Below are 13,635 nucleotides of genomic sequence, written 5' to 3'. Positions count from 1 at the left end.
AGGAGGAGGAGGAGGAGGAGGAGGAGGAGGAGGACAGACTGCCTGTGGGTGTTGGTGGGGACATAGGACAAGCTCTGAGAAAGGTCATTTGCTCACAGTTCAGGCACTTGCTTTTGTTTGTATTGAGCTGATGTGAAGCAGGTTTTGAGACCAAGGCCTTCAGGTCAGGACTTGGGTCTTCTATGGTCTGAGGAAGCAGATATTACCTGACAGTCCCCAGGCAGCTACAGATCTCAGCTTTGGGTAGGATCCTGTCTGAGTGATCCTGTATGAGCAACCCAAACTGAGGACATCCATGGTAAGTGTGACATAGACAGCCCCTTCTGCTCTTTCTCCCAATGAGACAAAAAGTAAATGTGTTTATGCATAGTATGAATGAGTTAAGGACAAAAGAAAGAGAGAGAGCTCTCTGGGAAATGTGGATTTCATGTCATCCATGAGCATACAGAGCAGGAAGCTTGTCTACCACTGGGAAGAAGGGACCCCAGCTCATTTGTGCTATTTCTAATTGGCAGGTGGTGCCGAGGGAGCAGCACATGGCCAGAAAGAAAACTGCTACAGTAAAAGGTTTCAGAAACTGCCAAAAGAATATGCAGGATACCCAGAATGTACCACAACCTATGGAAAGGCCCATTCAAAGTCCTTTACTGGACTCTTCTCCCCACCCACTCTGGTACTCAAAGGAGAAACTGAATAATCAGCTTCTCCTTCCTCAGCTGTTTTCTTATCTCAAGTGTTTAGAAGTTCTTATACAGCAGAAATTTAACCAACTTTTATGGGGCATATCCTCTGTGATCTCTGAGGCAGTCGTGGCTACTGCCTGGGCATCCAGGAAATCCCCCTCAGGACATAAATCTGTCAGGTTTACTAATGTTTGTGACCCTGTTCAAGCTCTACCTCTGGCGAAAGAACCTCCACAACGTTTCCAGGACCAGCACTTGCCCCACCAACTTGTGACACCAAGCTTGGTAGGTGTTACAGGAGTCCAGAAACTAGAAAACCTCCCAAGCTCAATACCAAACCAAAGACGTCCTTCATCCCAGAGAAGAGCCAATAGAAGAGCACATGCTACCGCTGAGATAGGGATACAGACATCCCTTCCAAATGTAAATGAATCTTCAAAACACGGACTAGATTGGAAAGACATTGCAGGTTGTAATGTCCAAAATTGTCAAGCAGCCATTAGCCAACCCACTGACAACTTGTCCAGGGACATCCTGCCTGTTAAAACTATCACATCAGCTTTCATCCTTCCTGAGCATTATCAAATGATCCACCATCATAAGAAGCCACAACCTGAAGAGAAGGTAATTAATGAGGGAAAACAAAAAGGAACCCATGTCAGATTCTTTCCATCTAGGGAACTGACACAGCTTCAGGGAGCTTTCCAATCAAACAGTGATGGTTATTGCAAGAACCTGCCTGAACCCAACCAGCCTGCCCAGCCCTCTATCCTCAACTCCAAAAGCTATAAGTTGAGCCAGATGGCGGGGTCGGTGCCCACAGGGGTTCCCTTAAAGAGGGCCATAGCTAATTCTGATATGTTTAGCAGATTCAAGAAGAATCACAGTGTTGGGGCCAAAGATCTGCCTTGTACTTCAAGCTGCACTCCTGAGAACAGTTTGGAATCCAGGAACTCTGTGCTGAGGACAGATGAGTTGCTCTCCATAAACACCAGCAAGGACCTTTCCTTCCTTGATTCAAACACTAAAATGAAGCTGGAATTCAGCATCATGCGGCATTTTGCGAAATGTAGAAGGAGATTACTCGGTGTTTCCAAGGCAGAATATTATCCCAAAGCTGCCTTGATCCTGGAAAAATTGCATCACCAAGATCCAGGAGGGATAAGGGTAGAAACTGTATCATCTTCCAGGTTGGAAAGTCCTCTGTTTGAACATTCAGCTCAGGAGACACAAAGAGCCCCTCCAACTGCTGCCAGCCATGGACCCTTAACATCCCATCGAGATCAACAGCAGAGAAACCAGAATGTTCAGCCCCATACTTTCTGCTTCCAGGCAAAACCCCAGCAGAACAGAACAATTCAAGGACCTGGGAGAGGCTACCTGCAATCAAACACCAGCCCAGAAATGGCCAAACATGCACCCTGGAAGCAGTCTGAAGATGCACCCTCAGGACATCCCTGCTTGAGTGCAACAACTGTGGGCCCTGAAGACAGAGTCCCACCTTCAATGGACAAACTAACCAACACATTGGAGGTAAAAGAAGACCTACCTCCTGAATGGAGGGTGATTCTGGGATCCAGTGAGATTCCCAATGGGCAAGCCATCAATATTACTCTCAAGGACTTTGAGTCTTTAGATGCCAAAAGAAGCCCAGGCCATCTCCAAAAACCTACTGCTCAAAACTCAGGGGACTTGGCTCTAAAAATAAAATTAGATAATAACATTGACTTAAAACCAAGTGAGCATCCACAGTCTTGGCCTGTGAGTCATCACCCAGATGCCCCCAATACAGTACACCCTGCCAAGGTCAGCTTACCTTCACAGAACTCACTGCCCAACTTTCAGAATGGATGGCAAAACCTCAAGACTTCACAGGGATTAGGTAATCTTCTCATGAGTAATGATCAGAGTGTGGAGACTAGGGAGTTCAGATTCCACAAGGATAAGATTGAAGCTAAGAATGACAATGTATTTCCTCCCCTTGAAGTGAGGACCACTGTTTTGAAATCTGAAAGCATAAGCCAGGGAGAAAGGCTTGGGAGAGTAAGGCCTTCTATCCCGAGCTCCATCCAGCTCAAGGATACAGCCAAGACTGAGAATCAGTCCTTCCTTAATATAGCAGGAAAAAGGGAGGCTCCTGCTATAAGTTCCTTGAAGAATATCACCAGAAATATTGCACAATATGAAAGCCTCAGCAAAACATACAAGGGGCAGGGGGACTCTTTGAGGAATGAAATTCACCCACCAGTTACAGGGCTACAGGAGGTAGTAGATAGAGAAAATCTCTTCTACAGTACAGCAGTTGAACTACAAGTCCTCATTAATTCTTTGCTCCAGAACCTGGAGAAAAATGTAGATGACCCATCAAAACTCCCCATAGATCTTGTGACCCAAGGACAAGAGGATAAAGTGGAATCATTGGCATTCCAAATTGGTGACTCCACCTACACTTCTGAGTGTCTCTATGATCCAAACCACAGCAGACCAGCAAGAAGAATGAGCAGTGGCCACACCAGCTCTGAGAAACACAACCACACTTTCTCATTCAGTGGAATCAGAGTCAAAGAACAGTCAGGCATTGATGCCCAGAGAGCCTGTGACAAACATCTGAAAAAAGCAAAAAGAAGAATGGACTTTGTCCCGCTGCCTACTCCCATGCAGAATGATTATCCATGGTGTTATAGGGGAGATGGAAACAAGCAGGAGTCAGGTCTTGCTAACCAGAGATCCTGTGACCTAGGTCAAAGTAGAAGAAAAATTGGTATGGAAGACTCTCCACATGGAAGCCCCAAGGGGCACAAGCACTCATTCAGATACACAGGAATTAGAGACAAAGAGGAGCCAGTTGTTGACCATAAAGTCTTTGATCCACATCAAAATACAAACAAAGGAGTGGACCGTGGTCCACTAATGATTCCCAAAGATAACCTTCTAGTCAAGGACAGGGGAGCTGGAGTCCAGAAGCAGTCATCTGTTGCTGCCCAGGGACCCTATAACCCAGATGAAATGAGAGCAAAGAGAGGAAAGGAGTGTTCTCTACATAGAAGCCCTGAGATGCATAACCATTCACTCAGATACAGAGAAATCAGAGATGAATCACAGCCCAATGTAAATTCCCAGAAAGCCTGTGACCAACATCTGAACAGCCAGAAGAAAAGAATGGCCTTTGATAACCTCCTCACTCCTAAGGAGAACAATCATTCATGTCGGCACAGGCACAGGTTAACTAGAGACAAGCAGCAGTTAGGGCTTGATGACCATAAAGTCTGTGACCCAGGACAAATTCAAATGAGTAGAATGGGTCCTTGTCCACAAAGAAGCCCTAAGGGGCCCAACCTTTCATTCAGATATAAAGAATTTGAAGAAAAAGTGCCGTCTTGTGTTAATACTCAGGGAACCCATGATGAACATCCAAACAGTGTGAAGAGAAGAGGCTTTGACCACCTCCCCACTGCCAAGGGGAACAACCATTCACACAATTACAAAGTAATCAGAGACAAGCAGCAGTCAGGTCGTGCTGACCTGACAGCCTGTGACCCAGATCAAATTAAAAAGAAAAGTGGAATGGCTGGCTGTACACATACATGTCCTGATGGGTACAACTTTTTACTCAGATACATAATAATTGGAAATAACGAGCAACCAGGCATTGTCCTCAGAGCCTGTGACCCACATCAGAATACAAAAGAAGGAATGTGCCATGGTCAAACTATGAGTCCTAAAGAGAACCATTCGGTCAAGCACAGGAAAAATGGAGGCCAACACCAGTCAGGTGTTGCTGCCCAGGGAGCCTCTGACATGAGGTAGGCCTTACCAGCAAAGGCCAAAGAGTGGGTACCTCAAGCCATTCAGAAGATGTCCCATCTCCCCAGTCATTGTTTTCCCCTATTGGTACTTGGCAATAAATGTTGGCATTTTTCCTGAAATACATTGCAATAAATACTGACAAGAATGCAGACAAAATGGAACCCTTATTCACTCTGTTGGGAAAGTATAGCATTTTTAGAAAACAACATGAGGATGTCTTAGAAAATTACATGTAGAACTGCTGTGCAATCCAGCCATGTCATTCCTGGGTATAGAATCATAAGATTCTAAGTCAGCACACCAGAGAGTTTAGCATATCCATGCTTATATTAGCTCTATTCTTAATGTCCAATATAAGGAATAATCCTTGATGTGTATCCACAGATGAAGAGATAACAAGAATGGCATATATATGGCATATATAACATTTTGTGTTTTTGTGTAATTTATATATATATAAATTAGGTTAAGAGAAATAAGCTAGACTCAGACAAATTTCATACTTTCTACATATTTGAATTCTAGATTATATATTATACAATATATAATATATAACATAGAACATAAAAGCAAAAAAGAAGACTATACAGGGTAGAAAGAGGTCTAAAGAATGGAAAGGAAAAAGACGAGAGGTGAATGCGAAAGGTAAAGGGGATGGAAAGAACATAAAATGAATGATGATATAGGTATAACACTGCCATAATGAAACCAATTTCTTTGAATGTTCCAGATGATTAATTAAACATGAATGTACTTTGGCCACCAATAATTTTCTGGTATGTTATTGTACTTGACTAGGTCCTATCTACATATACTCAGGAATTCAGATTATAAAATATTCCAAGAAGAATTTATGATAGTTGTGGTTTTGGTTATGGACAAATGATTTTTTAAAAGTATAACAAGCAAAGGTGAAATTACCATTAACTAGTACTATATAGATGTTTCAGATAAAATATATACAGTACAGTGGGTACCCACAGCATCTGTCAGAGAAGATCAAAGTAGCTCAAATGAGAGAGTAAATGAAGGTAATATCAACAAATCAGAGGTCTACCAACATCCAATATAAATTAGTTGACAAGGTGAGACCATAAGTTGGAGCTACTACCAATTACACATTCTCTCTGTGGATAATCTCCCCATGACTGAACTTTGTGCTTCTTGTTTCCAATAACATGTTTGTTTCTTTGTCTGTTGTTTGATTAGATCATAGTATCAATCAACTTTTGAAGGGCAGTAGTTTACCTTCATGTTATCAAGGACACAATATTTTTATTCTTGGGCTTGTTTTACTGATCTCCCTTTCCCTGTCACAAGCCTAGGGGTTCTATTACATTCTGAGGCAAGGGGTTTTGGAGAACACTTTGAAATAAATAAGTTAGGGTTCCAAGACAGATGCCCAGTGAGCTCAAATATCACATAATGATTTACTTATTTAATGTATGCTACAATTGACCTAATATTCTATTTGATTTTATTACAATTTGGTAGGAGATATTATCTCTTTTAGTTTATTTTAATGTCATATATTTACATGCTAATAGTTTTTGAGTCCATGTTTACTGATATTAAAAGTACACTAACAAAATATGCAAAATATCTCAAAGTTAGGTCAAAGACTCAAATATGGTAAAAGGAGCAACATGGCATATGTAACTCTAACAAAGCAACTGCTACTTATTATAAGTAACACAAAATGTGAATGAAGGAAGCTAGATAATTGAAATAATCCCAAATATTTCAAATAGGTATCTCTTCTGATAGGTTTATTTTGCTATATCAAAGAAGTAGGCAATTTGGTTTCCATGGGGAAAGTCCACTAAATGCAGTCTTTTCATATGGAGAAGAAATATTGTAAAGTATTTTACAACACTCACTTTAGTGAAACTCAATTACATCATATAAACTTGACAACAGACAAGAAATTGTTGAATGACTAGCCATGGGTAGCTAATAGGCAACCATGTAGAAGGAGAATGTGAGGAGATACAGCTGTGTAGAGCAGGGAATGAGAACCATCATCCATCTGATCACACAAACTCTGCAGATGTGCTGAGGCTGGGCAATTCCTCAGAGCAATCTATTGGTAGACATAAGAATGAAAAGTTGTCCATTCGCATATTTAGAAGGTTATTCTGCTGCTAGTGAAAGATAACTGTTGAGATCACTATAGTTTACCTTTTCTCAGTCACGAAGAAGAAGAGGAACTTATTCTATAGAAACTCATCCTGAGTCTTCCCTCTTCCTACTACACAACTTTTCTGTTTGTGATCAACTTATTGTCCCAACATCCTCCTTGAGGATTCAAATGTTATTTTGAGAGTAAAAGAGGTGAAACTAAGGAATAAGACAAGGGAAATAACCAACTGCTAGCTAGAATAAGATCTCTTCCAAAAGCTTTCTCAGAAATATTTAGAATGAATTTGATTTGTATCTCATTCTCTCAGGTTTACAAGAAAAATTCCAAAATATATGTGTGTTTTGTTCTTATTTTTATCTGACACATTGTTTTCTTCCATCAGAACACTGATACTCAGTAATGGGAATAAAACGGAATAGTGTCAGCAGCCATTCTCTCTGTCACCAAAGTAGACATTATTGACCATCAGTCTTGTGTCTGTTTTGGTTAAGAACCACTTGATATACTTGTTGTTGTTGTTGTTGTTATTGTTGTTGTTGTCGTCATCATTGTTGTGTTGTTACCAATGGGAAGAGAACACAGGGTCTCTTGTATATTAGGCTTGCCCTCTACCAAATTTTCCACAGATCCAGCATCTCAGCTGAAATTATTTAAGGTTAAATTTCAAGATATCATTATAATAGTATTGATTGTATTTTCATGTAACTTTGTGATATATTACTGAACTGTTTTTTTAATAGATATCAAGAATAAACAAAGTATTTATTGCGTGAACTATAGGCATGTTTAGCTACACGTAGATATATGCTACTCAATCTCTATTCAAGCAGAAATTCTTAGATTTCAACATTTTTTTTATATTCTTGGATTTTGTTTTGTTTTGGAAATCAGCTTAGCAACCATGTAGAATTTAGCATGGTGAAGAACAAGATGAATGTAGAACACTGTTTGCTCTATGAGAAGTTATATATCCAGGAAGAAATGATGTGTGTTTCCACAGCATATTGTAACCACACTCTATTAGAAAAGAGGACATCTACAGTGCTGCATGATCAGAGCAGCCTCACATTCTCTTAAGTCACAGGAGCAAGAAACGGGTCAGATGCCAGGACAATGTAACTAACCCTGCTTCTTTGCCCGACTTATGCCAGGAGTAATCCCAATTAAACCTGTAACTGTCACCATGATAGTCAGGACAATTCTAACACTAGTGACTTGTTACTGCATTGAGCTAAAATTACAACTGCCTGTTAGTGCTATTACATCAAAAGTTGAGTCTCATCAGAATTCAAAGGAATTGTGTGTATACTAGACTACTGTCACAGAATATCAATCTTGCAATATCATTTGCTTCTTCTCTGGGAGCAATCAAATGGTCTTCTGAATAGCGCTTAAATTTTATTTGAGATCAGAGGATAAAGTGATACAAGGTGATTTTCAAAATCAGTAAACATCTGAACTGTACAAAACAATATTTAGTAAAACACAAGTTAGTTTGAAATTATTCACCACTGATAGCTACTTCCTTCTCATTTTGTGTGCAGCTAATGATTAGCACACACTTGAATACATTTCTCTTCATGAAGTAGCTATTAAATAAATATGCACTTCTTACATTTAGTCCAGAAGGATAACAAACCATTTATTCACTTAAGATTCATGTTCTTCACCAGTAAACCCAGCTTTGGGTTTCAATATGAAGTGTTCTTCTGAAAAGTTTATTCATTTAGTGAACCCTAGCACATCTTCCCTTCTCAATTTCAAGCAATGTTTGCAAGGAGTGGTGCTTAGATTATATTGGAAGTTTATTCTGTGGCTAATAGTATATTTTACACATGCATAAGATTTGCATTTCTCAGTATTAATGTTGACTAGTTCTCACCTGCTTAAGACTCCAGTTCCAAGGTTTCTGTTGTCTTCTAGTGGCTTCTTTGAGAACCTGTAGTCACAGACATATTGATCAATAAAACAGTCCTTGCAAATAAGGAGGACTTTGATGAAGTGACTAAACAATAGGGTTCTGGATATTACCACTCTAATAATTTTTTATAAAAGATCTAGAGATAAATGAATCAAATTATCAGTGTATATTTTTAAGGAAGTAGTATAAAATATTAAAACAGAACTTTATTACTATTATTGTTTTGGTTCATTTCATCTGCTTGCTTTTTTCATAAGACCTTCACTTCCAAAACCTACTCAGGTGATACAATGTAGAGATATTTTATTTAGATATTCATTAAAAATTTAAAACAATTTCTAAGCTCACCAATATTCTTGACATAACCAGAATTCTTGAATTTATGTACAAATTGTACATGGGTTAATTATACTAAAGAACTATTTGTGAACTCTGGCTAGGGTAGAGAAACTAAATTCACTGTCATGTAAATTAGATAAAGCAGCAGTGTGAAAATGTGTAGCTTGTGTTCACAGTGCTCTAATGTAGAATACTAATGAAGTCTCTCTTTCATCAATTAATAGAAAAGTAAGATAAGGTAAAAAATAAAGAAGCCCACCAATTAATTATCTAATGTCAGTTACCCAGCATGAAATTATATCATACCAGTAGCTCTATACTTACTGAGCAGATTGTATTTATGTAGTAGGAACACATACATACCACCAACACCAATAACACCAAAAATTAATGAAAAAGATGAAAAGCAATGGATTTGGGATAAAGCAAGGACTTGGAGAATGTGGAATGGATTGTAGGGAGGAAATTGCAAAGAGAAATTATATAAACATTTTAGTTTCAAAAATAATATAAATAAAAGATTGTACATTTCAGGAGTTATTGTAATTACAATGATACAGAGGCAAAGTGTGAGAAGTAACTAGTGAAGTCTACAAAGACATTTTCACAAAGACAGAAAGAAGTTAGAGAGTTCATATGCATGCTTTAAAATGGAAGAATGAACACTGGGTATAGGGAGCACCAAGAAGCAAATGAATTTGGTATTTGGCTACTCAGGGAGATAGGCAAAAAGGAAATGAAGCCTTGAAGGCTATCAGATCATCTGGGGTCAAGGGCTATAGGTAATGCTTTGAATTTTAGATTTTCATACTTAAGAGCAGCTTCTATCTTACAACTTGATTTAGTTTGGGAAGCCAGTGGCAATGTCAGAACTGGATGATTTATGCTACACATAGAGATTTTTGCATGCTGGTAACAGTTTTACTTAGACCATCCTGACAGTATGGCTAGGCCTTTGGCAAGGACTCATTTTTTGGTTACTAGACCGTTGCCTTCTCATTGTGAGATTCAAGCATCCTCACTTAGGCCTTCTTTCTTGTTTAGCCTCTTTGGGTTTGTAGAGTTTAGCATGCATATCCTGTACACTAACGGTTAACATCCACTTATAAGCAAATACATAGCATGGATGTCCTTTTGGGTCTGGGTTGTCTCCCTCAGGATGGTAGTCTCAAGTTTCACCCATTTGTCTGCAAAATTCATGATGTCTTTGTTTTTAATAGTAGATGTACAACATTTTCTTAATCCATTCTTCACTTGTGGAACATGTACATCGTTTTCAGTTTCTGGTTGTTATGAATAAAGCTGCTAAGAACATAAATCATCCAGTGCCCTTGTGGTATGGTAAAGCTCAGAGAGTCTTGTGGAAGAATCAAGGGAAGGATTAGGGGAGCTGAAGGGTCATAGTACATACACTCTCAACTATCATGGACCCAGGGAAACTCACAGAGACTGAACCACTATCCAAAGAGCAGGCATAGATTGGACCTTGGTACCCTTCATATATGTTGCAGAATTACAGCTTGGTTTTTATGTTGGTTTCTCACAACTGGAGTAGGGGTGGTCTCTGAGTCAGACTCTGTTTTCTGTCTTTTCATCTCTTTCCCATAATTGGTCTGCCTTCTCTGATCTCAGTGGGAGAGAAAATGTTTAATCCTGATGAGACTTGATGTACCAGGGTAGGTGGGTACACAATGGCCAGGGCTAGAGAAGGGAAGAGGAAAATGGAAGAAGGGAGATAGGAGGATAAGACTAGAGGAGAGGAAGGGTGTGTGTGGAATCAAAATATAAAGTGAATGAATGAATGAATGAATGAATGAATAGATGTGTTTGCTGCTATTCTGACTGATCTGTAACTTAGCTAAGAATATCTGGAACCAGCATTATGAGATGACAAACATCTTTAAAGTTAGTATTTTTCTCTTTAAACAGGTCTATATCTAAAGTTTCCATGAATACATATATAAATAAATATTTAATCAAACAAGCAAATGCAGCTTACTGAAAGAAAACTTAAAAAATAATTAACACTTAAGGGGTAACCTTTTTATTGAAATGTATTTATGGGATTTTTCTTATTTTTGTGCATATTTTCAAAATGGAGTAGCTGTCATTACTTATAATTCATTCCCGTTTTCTACTGTTTCATATAATAAGCATTTCTGAAGGTTTATTTTTGTATCCTTGTTAAAATGTTTAAATCTCCCACCACCTTTTCCCAGCTTCCCCCCTCAAACCCCTTCTAATACCCCTCTGCAAGTTGATTCTTTCTCTTAGATTATTTTTGTAACATACATTCATATGCATATATGTATGATTGCATGTATATACATACATACATACACAAATTTTACACACACACACTAAATACAACAGATTGAGTCTGCCCTGCATCCCATGCCCAGGGAACACTGTGAAAAGTGGGGTGAAAAGTTTGTAAGAACCACAATAGCAGGACCTAGGCTGTAAAACAGTTTTCCTAGAAATGACTACATAAAGAAGACTGCAACATTGAAAATATCATTGGACATTGTTAATGTGGAAGGGGACATTTTACAGGGATTCCATACCTAAACATAGAATTCCAAGAAACTCACAATTTCTGGGAGAAGAATTAGGCTTTCATAGGGATGAGTGCCTCATTATTTGTCTAATACTAAGAGGCTAACTGTGAAAATATTGTAAATTCAAAAAATTTTGAAGAGAATGATAAAATATTTGATTCTAAGCTGAATTTTTTATAGATTTAAAGCTACAGTTTAATATTTAAAATGGTTAATATTATAAAAATATGGTAATTACTTTTTTCTATAAAATATCTCATACTTAAATGTAACAAGGATGCTACAATAAATTATAATGAAAGCCATATTCATACCAGCATTCTGCAAAAATATTAAAAGTATATCTATCAGAAATACTCAATTCCTGAATTTCCATAAATTTAACATAGAATGATACTTCGGGGCTATATTTTTAACCACATTTGATATACTAGTTTATTATGTATGATTATTTTTCAAATCTTTATATTGAATATTAACCTTAACATTAATTAAATCAATGGTGAAGATGCCCTAGTTTGCTCACCCTTATTGCATTATTCCTCTTCTGTGAGATAGTTAAAAGAGAGAGAGAGAGAGAGAGAGAGAGAGAGAGAGAGAGAGAGAGAGAAGCGAAAGTACACCATGAAAAGAGACGAGCAAGAAATGGTGACTGGCTGGAGGAGCAGGCCTCTATTTGTAAGATACAACATTCAATCTCCTAGATGTATTCTGTATTTCAGAAACAGTATTAAAAACCAGAGTCAGTATGAAGTCTACTACACACATTTTCAAATTCTTCAGCTCCAGTGAGATGATGTCAGTCTGGCTACTCCCCTGTTGGAGCTTTTCCCCCTGACCTATTCTGGCTTGATCTTGTCATTCTCAGAATTACTCACAGTGAGGCATGTGACAGGTACCTAGAGCTACTTATGCTTCTTTTCCCCATGAGATACTTTATAAGCCAGATGCTATGGCCTCAAGCTACTCAATCACTATAGTATCTCTTTAAATACCTTTTTCATAAGTATGTGACCCAAACTTCTTTGATAGCAATAGTGACAATGCAGTATAGATACCCTTTATACAGAAACTGCTTTCACCTAGCAGTAGGGAGCAAGTGAGAATCTCAACCCACTATTCCTATTGCCCTTTTCTCTGATAAGGCTGATGAAGAAATATTGTCAGCATAAATTTGCATATGAAAGTAATGGCATTTCAATACACCAGGAAATGTACCATATGGAAGAATTTTTAATAATGTTTAATCAAAATCAAATTATAGAGGTAAAGAATGATTCAAAACAAAATTAAGTAAAGCAAAGAACAGAAAGCAGACCTAGTTTCTTATGCTCTCTCTCTTGTTCTCTCTCTCTATCTTTCCTGTCTGTCTTTCTCTCTTGTATGTATGTATGTGTGTGTGTGTGTGTGTGTGTGTGTGTGTGTGTGTGTGTGGGTGTGTGTGTGATTGGTTTATGGTTGTGTGTGGATACATATACACATGTGTACACATACATGTAAGAATAGAAGCTATGACTGTTTTATTACTGAAATAATGCTCAATTAAATTGGTATCTGTCTTTTTCTAAACTCAAAAGAGAATTGACTTATCTAATCACATTATTATACACTAATTAGTAAAATCTATTTCCAGTCTACTTCCATAAACTAGAAGGATCAATGGTTTCACTGCAAAATGATTAAATGATCAAATAAAAACCACCAAAAGAGATCTATCAATGAGAACTAGGTTTGAGAACCAAGGGTATAGTTTAAAAGTTAAATGCATGACATGCCTAGCATGTTTTAAAATTCACGCTCAGCAACTTTTCCCTTCCACCTGCCAGATATACCTAGATTTTAAGTCTGGGTCTCTAAAAGATTAATTCATGTCAAACAATCCAATCATAGATACCATAAGTTCTGGTTCATGTTAAAGTACTTTAATTTACTGTGTTTTAAGGTTAATCTTTATCAACAATTTCTTTCCTTCATTTAATTATTAATATTATTCTTGCCCATTTATGCAGCCTTTATAAAATATCTGATAGTAAGAGAGAGGCTTACTTCAGTAGCAAATGCAGATACCCACAGAAAGACATGACAAGACAGGCCTCACCCGGCCGGATCAGCGCCAGGGTAGCGGGAGCGCAGGGTTGCCTGACACCCGCCAGCTACCCACGACCCCCGCCGCAGGATTTT

General features: G+C 38.2%; 1 protein-coding gene and 1 long non-coding RNA gene across 2 annotated transcripts in view; one reads left to right on the top strand and one right to left on the bottom strand.

Annotated features, from left to right (window-relative positions):
• Nucleotides 1-4,641, top strand: part of LOC110304988 — a 7,850-nt gene extending 3,209 nt beyond the window's left edge. The window contains exon 2 of the mRNA XM_021176722.1: nucleotides 516-4,641. Coding sequence (XP_021032381.1) covers nucleotides 516-4,490 — 3,975 coding nt within the window. The 3' untranslated portion in view covers nucleotides 4,491-4,641. The remainder of the gene's footprint in view (nucleotides 1-515) is intronic.
• LOC110304996 overlaps nucleotides 1-13,635 on the bottom strand; it is a 75,683-nt gene that overhangs the window by 30,277 nt on the left and 31,771 nt on the right. The window contains exon 3 of the long non-coding RNA XR_002379124.1: nucleotides 8,516-8,572. This is a non-coding gene — a long non-coding RNA (uncharacterized LOC110304996). The remainder of the gene's footprint in view (nucleotides 1-8,515; nucleotides 8,573-13,635) is intronic.

The sequence above is a fragment of the Mus caroli genome, chromosome 1 (genome assembly GCF_900094665.2).
Source record: "Mus caroli chromosome 1, CAROLI_EIJ_v1.1, whole genome shotgun sequence".
NCBI classification, from domain to species: Eukaryota; Metazoa; Chordata; class Mammalia; order Rodentia; family Muridae; genus Mus; species Mus caroli.
The sequence above is the reverse complement of the archived record's forward strand: the minus strand, read 5'-3'. Positions and strand labels throughout refer to the sequence as shown.